Source organism: Aspergillus nomiae (assembly GCF_001204775.2).
Source record: "Aspergillus nomiae NRRL 13137 chromosome Unknown contig00188, whole genome shotgun sequence".
Taxonomy (NCBI): domain Eukaryota; kingdom Fungi; phylum Ascomycota; class Eurotiomycetes; order Eurotiales; family Aspergillaceae; genus Aspergillus; species Aspergillus nomiae.
In genome coordinates, this window is record NW_015378243.1 from 40,220 (window position 1) to 57,501 (window position 17,282).

The 17,282-nt window shown below is 47.8% G+C and overlaps 7 protein-coding genes across 7 annotated transcripts; 4 read left to right on the top strand and 3 right to left on the bottom strand.

Annotated features, from left to right (window-relative positions):
• Nucleotides 1–263: 263 nt before the first annotated feature.
• On the bottom strand, nt 264–1,569 carry ANOM_006712 (putative neuroligin; the record flags this gene model as incomplete). Its single annotated transcript, XM_015551968.1, has 5 exons — nt 264–335; nt 425–438; nt 513–718; nt 775–1,002; nt 1,121–1,569. 5 exons carry the CDS (start codon nt 1,567–1,569, stop codon nt 264–266), a joined length of 969 nt encoding a protein of 322 aa, XP_015405722.1.
• A 1,177-nt stretch (nt 1,570–2,746) lies between these two features.
• ANOM_006713 (pyridoxal phosphate-dependent aminotransferase) lies at nt 2,747–4,397 on the top strand (the record flags this gene model as incomplete). The annotated part of the gene is made up of 8 exons (XM_015551969.1): nt 2,747–2,863; nt 2,939–2,980; nt 3,036–3,298; nt 3,346–3,491; nt 3,555–3,760; nt 3,819–3,898; nt 3,949–4,116; nt 4,178–4,397. The coding sequence occupies 8 exons, from the start codon at nt 2,747–2,749 to the stop codon at nt 4,395–4,397; spliced, it is 1,242 nt and encodes a 413-aa protein (XP_015405721.1).
• Nucleotides 4,398–5,301: 904 nt separating this feature from the next.
• ANOM_006714 (alpha/beta hydrolase) lies at nt 5,302–6,109 on the top strand (the record flags this gene model as incomplete). The annotated part of the gene is made up of 2 exons (XM_015551970.1): nt 5,302–5,685; nt 5,771–6,109. 2 exons carry the CDS (start codon nt 5,302–5,304, stop codon nt 6,107–6,109), a joined length of 723 nt encoding a protein of 240 aa, XP_015405724.1.
• A 951-nt stretch (nt 6,110–7,060) lies between these two features.
• ANOM_006715 (uncharacterized protein) lies at nt 7,061–7,711 on the top strand (the record flags this gene model as incomplete). Its single annotated transcript, XM_015551971.1, has 1 exon — nt 7,061–7,711. One exon carries the CDS (start codon nt 7,061–7,063, stop codon nt 7,709–7,711), a length of 651 nt encoding a protein of 216 aa, XP_015405723.1.
• Nucleotides 7,712–10,752: 3,041 nt separating this feature from the next.
• On the bottom strand, nt 10,753–11,796 carry ANOM_006716 (uncharacterized protein; the record flags this gene model as incomplete). The annotated part of the gene is made up of 2 exons (XM_015551972.1): nt 10,753–11,362; nt 11,441–11,796. 2 exons carry the CDS (start codon nt 11,794–11,796, stop codon nt 10,753–10,755), a joined length of 966 nt encoding a protein of 321 aa, XP_015405726.1.
• A 1,972-nt stretch (nt 11,797–13,768) lies between these two features.
• ANOM_006717 (amino acid transporter) lies at nt 13,769–15,510 on the top strand (the record flags this gene model as incomplete). Its single annotated transcript, XM_015551973.1, has 7 exons — nt 13,769–13,950; nt 14,014–14,027; nt 14,081–14,153; nt 14,214–14,545; nt 14,610–14,750; nt 14,809–15,023; nt 15,085–15,510. The coding sequence occupies 7 exons, from the start codon at nt 13,769–13,771 to the stop codon at nt 15,508–15,510; spliced, it is 1,383 nt and encodes a 460-aa protein (XP_015405725.1).
• A 403-nt stretch (nt 15,511–15,913) lies between these two features.
• On the bottom strand, nt 15,914–16,807 carry ANOM_006718 (uncharacterized protein; the record flags this gene model as incomplete). Its single annotated transcript, XM_015551974.1, has 1 exon — nt 15,914–16,807. The coding sequence occupies one exon, from the start codon at nt 16,805–16,807 to the stop codon at nt 15,914–15,916; it is 894 nt and encodes a 297-aa protein (XP_015405727.1).
• Nucleotides 16,808–17,282: the final 475 nt, after the last annotated feature.

A 17,282-nucleotide genomic window follows, 5' to 3' on the forward strand; every position in this document is an offset into this window, starting at 1 on the left:
GCGAGGACATATCAAGCTGCATTCCTGGTTAAAGTTTATCTTTGACATGTTGTCCGTACCAATCAGCAGAATTTCGATAATTCTGCATATCAAGCGTTAGCAGATCTATGTTGTGGGAATCCTACAGCTGCAATATATAACAAGAGTGAATGGAAGCTGGGCCACCTACATGCAAAATATCTTCCGGATAGCCGTCCCTAGCTAACTGTTGTACGATAAAAGAGCTGCGTCGATGACGGTCGCACTCTACCGCGGCTCATGAATCAGAACTTGTACTCGTCAAAGGCATCGATGACACTTTGAATGAACCCCCGACCGCCAGGTATCCGGCTCCACTGTTGTACCCTCAATACGGAACACCAAATTTGCGGCCGAGTCTTTCTGATACATCGGTCATTGTATCTTCAGATATGGCACTACATACAGTGAGCAACCTGACTGGGAGAAGCAGCAAAGTAACATACAATGGTGATTATCCGGCGATAGCGTGCCTACAAAACTTGACCACATACGGGCCATCTTGCGCCTGACATCTCGTAGTCGCCTCTCCATCTGGCCATCGGATGAACAGAGAGGAGGAACCGTAAGCCCGACTCCTTCGGAGTTGTTGAACACGAAGGCGACCTCTTTGGAAGTGAGTAGCACCGAGGGCCCGAGGGGACGCACCATTAGGAACAACCGCAAAGAGATAGCTATAAACGGGCATCCCGGATTGAGCCTACATTTGAGCACTATAGCACTTTGGGGGCGTTGACGAGGTAGTCACTAATATACAATGTGCTGTAGCCGTATAGTGAGCCATACTTCGAACTAGGGAAGATGAGAACTGTCCCCAGGTTAGCTCTGAATTCCCAGATAGGTAGCTGAGGATATCCATCTACTATTCTGTCAGTGGTGTCATTGGTAAGGTATTTCCCGGTCCTGAACCCGGTGATCACAGCTCTGAGCTCAGCCCCCGTGTTGATAGCACCGAACATGCCGGAAGAGATATATCCAGTCCCTCTGTTTAGGTTGGACCCGATCAGAAATGACACTTTCCCAAACTTTTCCCTGCTTGAGCGCGTTGGAGGGAAAGTCGGTGATAAATTTCCTATCCATAACAGGAAAAAAGAATCTCTACTGGAATGCAGCCTTAAGTGATTCCACTGGTGCTTTTCGCAGGCACTCAATGGGCTCTATTGGGGCAGTACACCCAGTGGCGTTAAGAACATCTTGATATATGCGTTCCTGTTCGTCCAACGGGATGAGCGCAGCCGTACTGAGGGGAGCACTGCTCTGAGTGATAGCAGCGCGAAAAAGTCCATCGTACGCTAGATGATGGTATCTGACGGACAAAGCCCCACTGGACTCTGCTTGAATCGTGACGCGAGTAGGGTCTCCGCCGAAGGCGTCAATATTCTCTTGGATCGAATGCAGCGCCGTCTGTTGGTCGTATAGGCCGAGATTTGCGAGGCTCGAATCATTGAACGCGCGACCGGACACAAGTCCAAACCTAGAGACCCGATAGCTAAAACTAACCCCGATCGTTGGAGTGCCCATTTCAATGGATCCCTGGATGAGAAAGGACATATTGTAAGTAGCGCTGGTCCGAGCTACCCCCTTCCTGTAGCCCGCCGCCATAGATATACACCAGGACAGGGAAGCGAGAAGATGGGGTCGCCCCCGAGAGGCGGATAATATTTAGTGTCAAGCAGTCTTCGTCTTCTTCGTGGTGAAACCCATCGTGTGAGTAGCCTGGGAGAGAGAGAGGCGCGGAGTGGCACCAGAATCCGTAAGCATCTGCCTGCTTCGGGGCTTTCCACGACTCATTCAGCGGCTGTGGGTGTTCGTATCGTAAATCCTGGACCGGGGGCGTGCGCGTACGGAATCCCAAGGAAGAATTCCTGATGGTATCGAGTATTGTGAACACCAACCAGGGTTCCATTTCGGACGGGTTTCACGTTGCGACCATTTACGTGCGACGAGGGGAGTAGCAATTCTACAAGCCAGGAGAAGGCGATGGTCGGAGAATATGACCACAACTTCAACGACTATCGTGTCGCTTGGAATTCCAAGTTGGACTGACGTTCGATCCGACGGACGCATGCATTCTTGCCAAGCAAAGTATGTCACATGCTTTCCCAGCATGTTTTCAATAGTTCATGCAGGAATATTAGGCAGAAGAAGCAGAAGAAGCAGAAGAAGCAGAAGAGTTGTGGAGACGGAGTACAGGCGTTGCAGGGGCCTGCTTGTGAGACCGTTCTACGGAGTACTAATCAGTTTATTGAATTGGGCCATAGGCGAATGTTATCGTACACATTGGGAGAAAGTTCTGGTATCAAGTATTCAAGTTGATTATCACATTTAAATGAAATTCCTTTAGTACATCCTCATTACTCGCTCTCCATGTCTCCCGTCGGTGTGACATCGCTCAGAAGTAACGGATTTCACGAAGGAATTAGGCAGACAGCCCCAACGCCATGGAAGCCTAAATCATGTGTGGACGTTAGGCATTAGATTGATTCCCAGGACTGCAGGAATCTTGGTCGATCGACGAGCTTGACCTTGTTGGGAGATAGTCACAACATAAATGCTGGTGTTCATTGGTTGAGATATGCCATAAGCACGCAATCAACCCTGCGCGTGTCGTGTATAACACCTCACCTTGGTGCATCCTTCACAATATACCTAGTAACATTCTTATAATGACTGATTGGCCTCATCCGGCGCTGGTGAATGTTCGGTTTCGAGGTATGAAGCTAGAACAATGTTGTCGAGACGGGGAGCGCAATGGGCAACAATAGGTTTTGCTCACGGGGAGCAAAACAACTATAATGCCGCCACGAACCCGAAAGGTATTGTCAGCTTTGCGAATGCCGAGAATGTAAGACCAGTGGCCACAAGGATCCACGACTCTTTCTCGGAAGCCTATACAAGGTGTGGCGCTGACGCGCAGTAGTCGTTAATGCATGATGACCTTACGGGTTTCATAAATGAACATGTAAGCCACCTTTTTGAATCAGTATCGCCGGCAATACTGATATCTAGATGTTAAGAACGACTTTGATAAACGATGTTGCGCTTACGGGGAAGGGTATACCGGCACATTGTGTCTAAGACGTGCGATGGCTGCGCATTTAAATGCTCATTTCCATCCTGCTAACAATATCGGTCCCGAGGAAATCACCTTTGCGGCAGGAGTGACCTACCTTAACGAGGCATCCACGCTGATTCTTTGCGACCCGGATCAAAATGATGGTATCATGCTTGGAAGGCCAGTATATGGGGCTTTCGCTAGGGATCTTGCCATGAGAACGAAGTGAGCAGATCAAGAGCAGACGATGGTTTCTGGCTAATCTTTTCCAGCATACACCTGGAATATGTGTCGGTTGGTGATACAGACCAGTTCTCTCCATCCTGCGTGGCCGGCTTTGAATCTGGGTTCGAAGCTGCGAAAGCACGGGGGACCAATATCAAGGCTCTCATGATATGTAACCCGCATAATCCCCTAGGTCAGTCCTACTCGCAACGATGCCTTTTCGTGTATAACTGTTAACTATGTTACACCTGAGTAGGGCGGTGCTATTCTCGTGAGACACTTATTGGGTTGCTGCGTCTCTGCGCGTCGAAGGGAATCCATCTCATTAGCGACGAGATATACGCACTGTCTGTTTACGAGCGCCATGACCGCGAGTCAGAGACTTTCACTTCGATCCGAGCCATAGACCCTACCGGGATCATTGACCCGAGCCAGGTTCATGTTTTATACGGCATGTCAAAGGTACGTGACGAGTTTGACCATACTTCTGGAGAAGGCATCTGTAAACGTTCTCTTGCAGGACTTTGGAGCTAGCGGAATGAGACTGGGATGCATCATATCCCAGAATGAAGAGTTCACGAGAGCAACGCGTGCTACCTGGTTAGTCACTCACTGTCCTTAAAACGTTTCGCGGTAACTCATAATTTCAGTCGCTTTTCCTCGCCATCCCAGTTCTCCATGGATCTAGCCACCAAATTCCTTGAAGACCAAGAGTTTGTTGCGAAGTTTCTGAAAAGGTCGCATCACTGTCTGCTCCAAAGTAGATTACTAGTGGAGGACCTCCTTTTCCAGGAAGGAATTAGTTATTCTCAGAAAGGGTACGATGCCACAAAGCTTGAGCTATCTGTTGCCTGTAAGCCAATCTCTGATAGTCCCTAGGAACGCAGGCTTCTTTCTATGGCTAGACTTGAGCGCTTTTCTTCCTCTCCATGAAACTGGTGGGGATGGCTGGGCCGCGCAACGACTGCTCACAGACCGCTTCAGCAAGGCTGGTGTCATAATGTCTACCGGCGCGGAATATCGAGCGCCAAGTCCGGGGAGATTCCGCTTAGTGTTTTGCGTCGACCCAGACACCTTGAAGGAAGGCATCAGAAGGTAGAAGTCTTTCCTTTCCAGGGTGCGATGTTGCTGACGGAAGACGTAGAATTTCAAGCGTTCTAGCAGAGTAAGGAAGGAAGTGGAGAGGTAGCAATTGGTCGAAATTTGTAGCCATGACTGAAAGAACAAATATCATTTCAAGTTTTGAATAAATATGAGTAATGGAATTGACGGTTTGTAGATCATGCATAAACTCACAAACCCCTCTATAGAAGATCAGCCCCAGGATGTTGTCCTAGAGAACTTGGCCGATGACTGCAGAACACTCTTTCATGGAACGAAAAACAACCACTAGTACAATCATTTTGTTTGGTGCGAACCCAGTGGGACCATCAATAGTATGCGGAACCGACCGATATCCCCGAGTGGCTGATCCACACATTAAATAGCTGATAAAAGTGAACTGGGAAGGAGCCGAAATACTCTGAAAAGGTTGAAAGTTGATCAGGTCCGTTGTTTGGCTCTTTTGTGTGGTTTACGATGTTTGTCTCTCTGCACCGCCCCATTCGGCAGGAGATAGAAGCCCTAAACTCTCTCGATCCTGACTTGTTCGCGGCTAATGTCTGGTAACACGTCACGACATTGATAAGTGCACTGGACTTGATGGACTAAATGGGCCGTGCAGTACCGCTTGTCCGTAATCGGCAAGGATATACTCGGTCGATCTTGAGACAAGCCGAAAAGAGCCGATTAATGACGGACTTGCCAGACCGACAGCACAGTAATGCTCATCGTTGTTCTACCATAGAGATATAATGCAATGTAACCTCTGAACCAGTCGACGGTAACCCTGGTACAAATGAGTCTCCACCGAGTAGGCTGCGGGCTTGCGACAGCCAAAATATAAATATGCACCGAACAACCCCGCCTCTAGCCAGCCAAACGCAACGAATACACAATTCAAAATGTCTACCATGTCAAGACGGCCGACCTTCCTAATTATTCATGGATCATGGCATTATCCCGAGGTGTACGGTACCTTCTGCAAGGAAATCGAAAATCGCGGCGCGGAAGTCGTGTGTCCCCGCTTACCCACCTGCAGCGGAGAGCTTCCCCGGACAACAAGCATCGAGGACGATGTCGCTCTGATCCGAGAGACAGCGCAGTCCCTGGTTCAGGAGGGAAAGGACGTTATCGCTGTCATGCATTCATATGGCGGTATGGTCGGCACAGACGCCCTGGAAGGGCTGGGGGTCCAGCGTCTGATTTACCTGGCGGCATTTGTACCGTTCGGGGGGAACAGTCTTGCTGATATGTTTGATGGCTCTCTGCCCTCATTCATAGTCTGTGTAGGTGAATGATGTTTGCTGGTCTAACAATGCCTGGCAGCCCTAGTTAGATGTAGTTTGCTGATGTACCCTCCGTGCCAAATAGGATGAACAAGGTATGTCGCGGGTTCCCGAGGCAGCTTCGGTATTCTACCAGGATCTTCCCGACGACGAAGCCGCTTTCTGGGCGGAAAGACTCGTCCCCCAACCAATATCCGCACACCTCAACCCAATCTCCCACGAAGCCTATCGCGGCATTCCCGCCACATATATCGTATGCGACGACGACCGGGCGATTCCCGTGAGCGCTCAAGAGAGGATGATCTCAAATGTGCAGAGTGCGGGTGTGAGGATGGACGTTAGAAGAATACCCGCGAGCCATAGTCCCTTCCTGAGTATGCCTGAATTGACTGCCGAGCTGGTGGTCAATTTGGCAGCAGAGTAATGTCTGCAACTTCGCGTAGTATGGGGAAAAAAAAACACGGGAGAAAAATATATTAAAAGAAGAGGAAGGATTGAAAACCAAACCGACTATATTTTGACACGGGAAGCGACACCAAGCCAAGAACTTGTTGCTTTGCCCTTGGGGACATCGTAAGCGCAGGGTTTGAGAAGCGGCAGAGTTGATAGCGCTTGTGCAATGTGGGCTTAATAATCCTGGGGCGATGATTAGCGACCGGTTGTTCATGTAAGGTATCAGTGGCGGTATAGCGCATTCATTCTTCCTATCCTGTTTAATTAATTCCATGATTGGGTTGGCAGCGATCGAGAAGTGTTGGGATCTTGGTCCACCATTTTCATCTAACGCAGCTAACGCGCACATTTTCCAACGCTCTGGCCCTGCTGCCCAATAACCACCAGAAGAGAGCATGCGAAAAGGCGGCTCTAGAGTAATTCGTTACCGACACAAAGGAAAGTAAAAGATCGGAGATTTTGAGAGCGATCCACGACATGTCTTGGCGAGGTTACCGCTGTTTTGTCGGTCTAGAAGATGCTTGCTTCCGGGTGCGAGTCCTTGGGACCCAACAGTTTGAATTTCTTTAAATGGCGCCAATCTGAAAGGGAAGCCACCTTAGTAGGCTGGTTTATGACGTGTCGCATCTCTAGTCACTCAGGAAGTGCTGAGACACAGTGCTGGATCCTAGAGTAGGAACGGTACGGAGTACAGTGGCACGCCTTTCTTCCCTTTTTCTTTTTTTTCGTTTTTTTTTTTTTATTTTCCCTTCCCGCGGCAAAAGATAGTCAAACAATTTATCTGAACCCTACCGCTAGGGACCAAATATCGCTGCGGCTCCGGCGCCTTTTTGAATGTTAGGCTAAAAACTATAGCACTAATATATAAAAACTGTAGAAAGCCCCCGCGGACCTGATCCGACGAGGAACATCAGATCTAACCATGGATTATCCAATTCTGGAATTATTTACTTCGCTCGTTATTTCTACCACTGCCATAGACAATCATCCCACCACACACGGCGCAAGCTGCGAATTAAGCGAGAGCGACATTATATTTGGAATGAACGATGGTCTCTTAGAAATCATAAAACGGATATCTTCCCTTCACCATCGCTCCAGAACCGGGAAAGTGAACAACTCCACCACAATTACGGAAGCTGTGGGCATATGGCAAGACCTAGCGACCTGGCAACCGCCAGAATCTCTGCCCGGTGAACAATACCAGGAGCTATACGATTCGTACACATCTGCACTTTTTACTTGGCTCTACCTCATCCTGCATCCCGACAGTATGTGCGACGAGAAGGTCCAGTCCATGGTGGAACAAGGTGTGGTTGCCATGTCGGCTGTCACGGTTCTCGAATTGTCACCATTTCTGCTCATCCCTCTCTTCATTCTCGGATTGGCCAGTGTGCAGGACGAACACAAAGACTTTATCAGCGGGCTGCTTGACCATATCGAAGAGCATACCGCGTGTGAAGAGGTGGAAGTATATCGCACGATGGTGGAACGCAGTTGGGAAAGCCAAGATCAGGGAATGCCGAGGAGCTGGGAGTGGATCCAATGGCAGGACGCGGGCCCTGCAGGATGACTGTGTTTCTGATTAGATATCGCACCCGATTAAGTCGAATTGGATGTCGCCGTATCGTCCTTACAACAGCGGCTAACGATGGATCCGTCAGAAACTCAGCGGGAAGGCCCGACGAAAGATTCAAATTGAAACAAGTCAGATAAGAAGAGAGGGAAATTAGAACATGAAGTTGGTATAGTGAGCGTATCATATGTTGACATGCCGTTACATACAAACACGATAATATGCAAATGATAGAAGGGTTCAATGTCTACCTTGACTGCGCATGAGAAAACGGTTTCCCCAAGGAGCGTAGCGTAAGAAGGAGCACCAGAGTTGTACATCAGTGTCCAGAGCTGCCGTATTGGAAGGATGCACTGACGACATGGGGCAAAGGAATCGCCTATATTGACCGCAATACGGCCCTCATGTGAGATAGAATCTGTCTTGGCAGGGCAGGGATCTTGATGTCGCAGACCAGTTGTACACCATAGCCGCTGTAATCTCGCTCTGTGAGAGATAGACCTATTGTCGGTAAGCGATTCTGGCCAGAGAATGGCGATTCCCATTCTCAAAGACTGGCGCAAAGCGCGCTGACAGTGTTAAGTACCAAGACACTGGCAGCAAGGCATGTCTCAGAACCCCTTGCGCAGATGACTTATGGAGTGCACACCCATCACATGGCTAGTGAGGCCAGATGCGGTGCTTTTATTTGCCACAAGAGGCAATATTTCTTTCTGTGTCACAGTGTGTAGCAGCCTCGTCTTTGTTGGGAGGGTGTTCATGAGCAATAGCGACAGGAAGTTCCCGTGAGCTGTAACACGAAAAACAAAAGAAATCCGATGTTTCATTTCACAGCAGCAAGGAGCCAGTTGTCTATTAGATATGCTGCTGTCCTGTAGTACGTCCTGCTGGTATTCATTCAGGCTTGCGCAACTCGGTGGCATGTCTGTCTAACCACCATGCCGGGTACGATGGCCATCGCCGAGGTCTACCTATGGATCAGGCCACGTAGGAGGTCGCATGCCCCGGATTGTAGACACTAAAACTGACAGACCCACTGCAACAACTCATTACCATGTTCTTGACACTGGTGTGTTGGGGATCTGTGCTTCATCTGTGTAGCTCCGTACGCTTACATTACGATGAAAAATGGCTGAAGCGCGCTTTCCGCGAAAGACCTCCAACAATAGTAAGGTATAGCGTGAGGCCTTGTGTCTATGCATGGTCATCTCGCTTCCCCAGTCTCTCCACAGTGGAGGTGGCTCGGTGGAGACGAGGGCGGTGGTCTGAGACGCTAAAATGCGCTGGTAGTAGTAGATTAGCAATCGTCCGCCCTCAATAGGCTGCAACCAGTCAAGACTTCGAGTGGCAAGCAGAAACAGCCTTGTATAAGGACTGAATCTTGTATTCAAGAAGAGTTTTGCTCTTTTCTGCCAGTGTCCCAGCCTGCAGTGAGCGCGTGTCATAGCTGTAAGTGGGCCAGCTGAATCCACCGATAAGCGCGGCTATTAAGAGACCGAATCGGGTCAATTAGTGGAATGTTAAATCTGCAGTTACTTCAACACTTCCATAGTTCTAGAACGTACTTTTGTCCAAGATCGCATGTACATTTTCTACGACTCTCTAGTGACTTTCGTAGTGCCGCGCTATTAGGAACTGGTTCCACTGCCCTGGCCATACAGCTTGACAACCTTCCATCGACTGGGGTACATTATGAACTTTATAAGTTACATGATAAAATGTGTTCTATCAAGGTGTTACAGAGTTTCGTTGGCATGCGAACCATGTGGTTAGTCTTGAAGTCTTGCGGGTTATGCGTGTCATGCGCGATTTACGGAACGCTTACAGATGCATAGCATGGATTGGACATAAAGCAGAAACAACAACATTATACCTCCTAGTCCTATATTCGAGAAACGAAATCTTCTGATGGGCACTACATCGAGTCGTGATTACTCTTTCACATTATATGGAAGCAACTCCTGACCATGTTTATTCCATGGCCCGTTATAGCCGTATGCATTGCGTTTATGCACATGCCTAGATACATTATTGATATTATCCCTTCTTTATCAACATCATCTATTCATCGACGATAGGACTTAAGGTAAGAACTATGGTACAGTATATATATCTACCTCCATCGCATGGTACAGAAACATTGACTTATATGCCTAGTAACTGGCAACCCGACCCCTGGTCCAACACCGAGAGCCACCCACATAATACGATACATTTATATCAAGTGCAGTCATCTTTAGGAGGTAATATAAATACTAAATCTCCAAATTATGCACATGCACAGAGAACGATTAGATATAAGTCCTCAACATTAGGAATGCTGTTCACCACACGATCTAAATGTAATAAAAGTCCCTTCGCAGATACAAATCCTACCGAATCCAATAATAGTGCTCATCAGTCACCAATAGTATCCACCGGAAGAACGCGGAGACAATTCCACCGTGGTCCGGCTTGGGGAGTAGGCTTCCGGTAACTAAGACAGCTGTCTGTGGGACTAGACGTTATGTCATACGAGCTTCCTGAGCACAGACCACGGATGAGGAAGCTGCAGCAGCGTGGAGACGGCTTGTTGCCCAAAGGTCTTGGGTCTGGAGCTAGTCCAAGGGACTAATCGGAGGCCGACAGTAATCAAAATGAGTTATTCGGGTCTTCCAGACGGGTATTGATCTGCTTTGTTGGGCTCCATAGCTGCCCTTATCACCCACATTGGGACAGAGCTACAGACGAAAGTGAATTTTATTCGATGGTTGGTCTGTATGGATGTTGAAGAAGTTCGCACTTATGCCCTCCTATGTTGGAGGTACTAATTTCCGAAGATTGTGAAGCCCTACCTTCGGCTTGCGTGATGATATACTACCGAATCACAACACGGCACAATGGCGAAATGCCGCATCATAGAATTTTTCGGGAGCTGCCAACGAAGCATTCTATTTACATATGCAGATCACTCTCTTCCAAGAACGGCACGTCCTGAAAATCAGACCCAAGCGATAGTGCCCCCAGTCTTGCCGGACACGCACATCCAAGACAACTACTCAACCGGGACCTGCGGGATTTCCATGCACTGAAACCTGTGAGCCATCCAACTCGGAAACAATGTGGTGTTCCGGCAACTCGGACTTGGGTCTATTTGCCGATAGCCTTTGTCGCATGCTATTGTTCGTGGCAGGAATAGGTGGGATTTGCGCGCCACCCATCTCTGACTTGGCCGAAGCAGCGTTGTTTCTGCGTGACACACACCTAAACCAGATCCATGCAATCAATCCGAAGAATATTATTGCGCATAAGCAGGCAGCGACGATGATTCCAGCCTTCGCACCAGGAGACAAATGCCCAGATATGGAGGCGCTGACCTGTATTCCAGAAGACGAGTCCGATGAGGTAGGAGGGGGTTGCGTCGATTTCGGCAAATCAGTTGCCATGTGGTTGATCTGGATCATGGGAGCTCTAACAGTATACGCAGAAATTGTGTGCGTCACCGTCATAGATTCGGATGTGGTGGCCGTGACAGTCGCCGGGACGGTCTGATAAGTATAGCCATTGCTCGAGCCGGACTTGCACTGCACAACTGGGAAAGAGCCAGTAACGTAGACTGACTGACATGTTTGATATTGATCCTGACCATCATGTCCACAGGAATAGCCGCTGTCGGAATTATTTTAGTTAAACTCAACATATTAACATCTCCCATGGAGATGGTACGATCGCGTTGGGCAAGCGTACCTTGGACAACAGCCTACAGCAGTCTCACCGTCGTTCAACGAGTATTGAAACTTGAATCCATCGTTTGATCCGCCTGTTGCCGAACAAGCAGTCACCATCCCAGCAGGGCAATGTATACCTGGTGAATAAAAGCCCCAGCCGTTGAGAGCTACTCCTGTCGTGAGGCCGGGATTGGCCCGAGGTGGCCAGCATTCGACATCATCCTGCACCCCTTGGTGGTTAAAGGCGTTATTACTGCAGGTTTGAGCCTGCCATCCTTGTGTGCAGGTCAGACATGCTCCTACAGCAACAGTACATGATTCCGGATAAGTAAATGTTGTGGTCAGTGGTCCGAGGTTGGTCCGGAGGGAAGTCATCGGTGCGTTTTTTGTCGGTAAAACGTTTGGATAGCCCGTTATCTAGGACAACCATTCACTGCCTTATTTGGAATGCAGGAGCGAACAAGGGGGGAACCACCGCCAAGCAAGACACATTGACCTAATGATCAGACTAGGTTCTAATACCACGTATCTCACACTGTATTCAATCTTGCTATCTGCACCGTGTCAACAGGAATGGCTTACGCGACGAATATGTAGCAGAGGGGAAAACAATTTCCAGGTTCAGGCGGGACGAAGAATAATCCGTATGTCGATCTCGCAAGACTCAACCCTCCATATCATTATAGAAACCCGAAGCAAGGGGGCTGAACTATATACGGCTCATCATCCCTGCCAAGGCTCAGCTGGGCCTCATTCGCGGGGCTGATGGGACAAGGACATTAATGTAATAACGACTAGCAAGTAGGATGTGTGATCGCAATAGAAGCTCAATAACCTTGCATGCCATGCGCATGTGTTGGAATATCTTCAGATATTTTGGCTTCCTTTTGGCTTTCCAATGCTTGTTATGCTTAGCGTACCCCCTCTGGCCCCACTATTCCTCACCCAGGGAGTAGGATTGGACATATCTCAATAGTCTAGGTTAGGTATTGTACGGAGTAGTTGATTTGCACTCTACTAAATCGAGATCGACGACCTACGGTGTCGGTTGCCTGTATCTGAACCGTATACGGACGACCAGTGTCAAGGCCCCGTTCGTCAAGCTATGGTTGCAATTATTTTTGAGAGTCTTCGCCTTTGCCTTTTTCGCATGAACACAGGCCATGGTTTCGCCTTGATTGATTCACCGTGGATTCCATGTCTGTTGTATATATTTCCGTCGCCGAATAACAAAGGTTTGTTAAATAACAGGTCTTTAGCCCCGACCTAATATTAATTCTGTTAATTTTTCGTCCAACTTTATATAACGATTGTTCTCTTTCATGACCCTCCTACATTGATAATACATTTGCTAAATGGCGGAATGCTGGTATCTTTCTTAGCTTATCCACGGGCCAGGGCTATGATTTCAAGTTGAAAACAGCGTACTAAGATATTTTAGGTAAGGCATTGTTTATTGAGCTTAGGGACGTTACTGCAAGACCCAAGCTCATACTGCTTACCTTTCGTATCTAGCAACATCTAGTTGATGGTGTCATTGTATCCTAGGTAGCAGACAAGCTAATATTGCCGGCAATTTGTATTGAATGGAAGGCTGACGCTTGATGATCTATAATATCTATCACACAACCCAAATTATAGCACCCGGCCCCACTTCCCAGCCCTAAAATTAGGAGCGAAGGTTCAGTATACAATCTAATCTATAGATGAAAGTTTCACTCTGTATACTAGTATGAGCCGATGATAGCCGAGGGCGAGCTCGTTCTGTGGGACGATATGGAGTAAGCGCCACATAGCGTATACAACCAGTAGCTGCAGTGGGTCTACTGATCCAGGTATGCTTAAGTGAACTTTCTTCAATTTTAACTTCTGAGTTTCGCGCCTAACCTAAGCTTTCGAACACAACCTTCTGCCTGCAGAATAGGTGGTTACCGTGTGCATACATCGAATGTATAGGACTGCATGCCACAGTACGAACTGTTTAATACAGATAGTTCCAAATGGATGACTAGGAAGCAAAAGAATGGGGTGAAACATTTTATTATTCATTCTTTAACTACAGCTCCGCCTTTAGCCGCGCCATTTGTAAAGGATACCAGCTTTTACATACTCTGTCCCGATATCGGTGTTCATACTCTCTGCAATGAAATTTGCCATGACTATGGCCGCTGTTTACGTTTCTTGTTTTAGGGCTATGCCTCAGAACTTAATGCAATCAATTTTTTCCGTCGGTGTTTTCTCAGTTGTAGAGCGGCTAGTATACTGGACGTTTACTTCGAAAACGAAACAGGATCAGACCCGGATCCTCGATTTGGAATAAGCTGCAGTATACTGCCCCAGTCTGAAGATGACACGGAATGATACGAAAGCTCCTCCTGGGACGGATTTGGAAAGTGATCCCAACGACAGCTTCAGATCTCAGACATCGTTAGAAGCGAAGGCTAAGGACGAAGCAAGCTTTGCATTGACTCAGGATGCATTTGGCGACGAATCGAATGCTGAGGTGAAATACAAGGTCCTATCATGGTGGTAAGTATCAAAGCACGAAGGCTGACATGCTTTTGTTGGGATATGGCTGATAGTGACCAATAGGCAATGTGGATTACGTCTGTCTACCGAACCAAATTGCTTTATGCAAGTCAAACTAACCCATTGCTAGTCATGATCGCTGAATCGATATCCCTCGGCGTCTTATCCTTACCAGCAGCCGTTGCTACGCTCGGCCTAGTCCCGTTAGTGATCCTTTACTCCCTACAACAGCGACTTTGACTGATAATCCGGCACATGATAAGGGCTATTATTCTGATCATTGGTCTTGGGCTTTTAGCCACATACACCGGATATGTCCTTGGTCAATTCAAGTGGAGGCATCCCCAGATCTCCAATATGGCAGACGCTGGTGAGGTCCTCATGGGGTCTTTCGGTCGAGAGCTATTATGTGCCGGACAGACACTGTTTCTCATCTTCCTCATGGCAGGCCATCTGGTGACCTTCACAGTGGCACTGAACTCTATCACCGGCCATGCGACCTGTTCCATGGTCTTCGGTGTTGTTGGGCTTGTGGTCTCGTTCATTTGTTCTCTGCCCCGGACGATGAAGAATATCTCGTGGCTTTCCATAATATGTCAGTGTGATCCTACATGAGCAGTACTCTTCAGCTTGCATCTGAGACTAACAAACGCTGGCAGCATTTATAAGTATCTTAGCCGGTGTGTTCGTTACAATGATTAGTGTGGGTATCACAAAACCTGGCAGGGGTACTGCAGCAACGACAAAAACCAACCTATATCAAGGGTTCTCAGCAGTATCAAACATTGTATTCTCTTACGGTGAGCGTCTTTCTCAAAGCTCCTCTGAGTTGAGTACTAAGACTGACATGTTCTCAAGCCGGACATATCGGGTACTATAGCTTTATGGGAGAATTAAAGAACCCCCGAGACTTCCCCAAGTCCCTCTATCTGCTTCAAAGTGCTGAGATTGGTATTTATCTATTGGCATCTCTCGTGATCTACCGATATGCAGGTGCAGACGTCGCATCACCCGCGCTAGGATCAGCCCCTTCCGTCGTCAGTAAAATAGCCTACGGCCTTGCGTTACCAGCTGTAAGTATCTTCCAGGTCCATTCACGCCTAGTTTCAGATGGTAAACTAACACATGACCCAGATATTAATCTCAGGTGTCGTCGCAGGCCACGTCGCCTCAAAGCTTATCTACATGCGCATATCGGCTGGCACAAACCGGATGCACAAACGGGACTTCGCCGCAATTGGCTCCTGGATTGGCGTCATTTTAACACTATGGGTCCTTGCATGGATAATCGCCGAAGCCATCCCAGGGTTTAACAGTATTCTGACTTTGATCAGTGCGCTGTTTGCGAGCTGGTTCTCTTATGGTCTTCCCGGATTCTGTTGGCTGCATATGAATGCCGGCGCATACTTTGCCTCGGGGAAAAAGGCCTTGCTCACTTTGGTCAATGTGGTGACAATCGGTATGGCTTTTTGTATATGTGGCTTGGGTGTTTATGTTGCGGGGAAGGATATTCATACCAACCATTCTGGGGCTAGTTTTTCTTGTGCGAATAATGCTTAGGTGGTTTCAATCGAATATTATTTTAAGTATTTTATGTTGCGAAGTGTTTCTTTCGGAAGTATCAAAATGTCAGAGTTGCCCCTAGGTTCTTACATAATGTTCTTTTAGTATTTATAGGGATGATGTCACTGAGATCTGTTTATACACTATATGGGTAGTAAATTAGCGTATGCTACACTGTTTATATATATTCTAGTGATCTAGAGTTCACGTTGGCAATGTTTTTAATGCGGTGAGGGTATAACGTATTATATACATGGTCGGTGCTCTTGAACAGAAACAGTGCCTAGTCAAAGAAACACTCCTTCCGCTGGTATCCAGCTCACGTTGGCATATCTTACTGGCCTTACTATTATCTCAAGAACACCGGGCTGATACGACAAAGCTTTATAATAATAGTCATTCACGCGAACCTCACGCTGGCATCATATTCCGGTGGTGGGTGAGCATCCATAACCGTGGAATCTGACGGGTGTGCGTCATAGTCTAAGCCGGTATAGTGATTATTGGGTGCGTATTGTAGCTGTAGGGGTATCTTGATTGTCGTGTTGATGGCCTGTCGAGCTGCTCCGGTCGTATGGAAAGAAAAGCGAAGGTTAATGCTGTAAGTCCGCGAGATTAAGCAGGAGTGAAAGGTGGGTATATGGATCCCGCGTTGTGGAAAGACGATAGGTAAGACAATATCAGCAGTGTAGTAGTTAGATAATGATGGTTCGTCCAGTTCTCGAATTCGGTGCTCGCCATCCATATCATGATGATTCACCCACTGGAGTGAGCCCATGGAAAACGCCATTAGGGGAAATGTTTCCGTAACCGCTCCTCGGTCCCATCCATTAGCGAGTCCCGGGTCAGCCCAAGATGGGTAATCCTCCCATGGCGTAAGGCTGTAAAATGTGGAGACTTGGAGTTTGGCCGTCACCTTTCTTAATTGTGGAGGTGCTTGGTCTTTTAGAGGATTGAATCGCAAATTGAGACTCACGGCCGTATGCAAGCTATTTTTATCGAGAGGATATTGCAGCGAAAGTGGAGAGGACGCTTCCGTAATTAGCTCCCCGAACCCAGGGTGTGCAAACCTCTGGCTAAGGGTTTGCTTTATCTGTGTATGGATATCTGGACTGGCAACTGATAGACTCAAATGCGGTGCATGGACAGCGGTGGGAAGAACCCGTACACTCTTAGCATAGTCCACAAGCCGGCTGGGTCTTTTATTCCCTGGCATAAAGGTCTTTGAAATGACCACTCGCACGCGGTAGGATATGCAGCACTTTCCTGAGGAAACATAATCTAGTGTTGGCATTTTCCCTTGTTTAAGTCGGGGATCGTCGAGCGTCGGGGGTAGTTGAAGATGAGCTTGTTTGAAGTCGATGCAGCTGATATTGTGATTGCAGGATTGACAAGGTAGATATTGAGGAACGACAAAGGTGAAAGGAAGCTTGTAAGAACATCCTGGCTGAAGCACTTTAGGTATCGCATCTATGTCTCGTGTAACAGGTTGTTTGAGTTGCAGAAATGTCTGCGTTGCTTCGGTGTTGCTAAGAGTACAGGTCGCGCGCCCGATGGATATCTTCGCCGTGCCTTTGCAATATGATTAGTCTCTTGTGCCAGACAAAGAACGCAGGGACCAGGGAAGCAATTAATGGGCTAATATCATACCTTCAAAAGTAATGCTGATATTCTCAAGTGGGGTCTCGGAGTCCACGGTAATGAGTACCGTTCCTTGGATCCGGTCAAATGTGGTATAAGTATTTTCCAGGCCATGGTGATGCTTATCA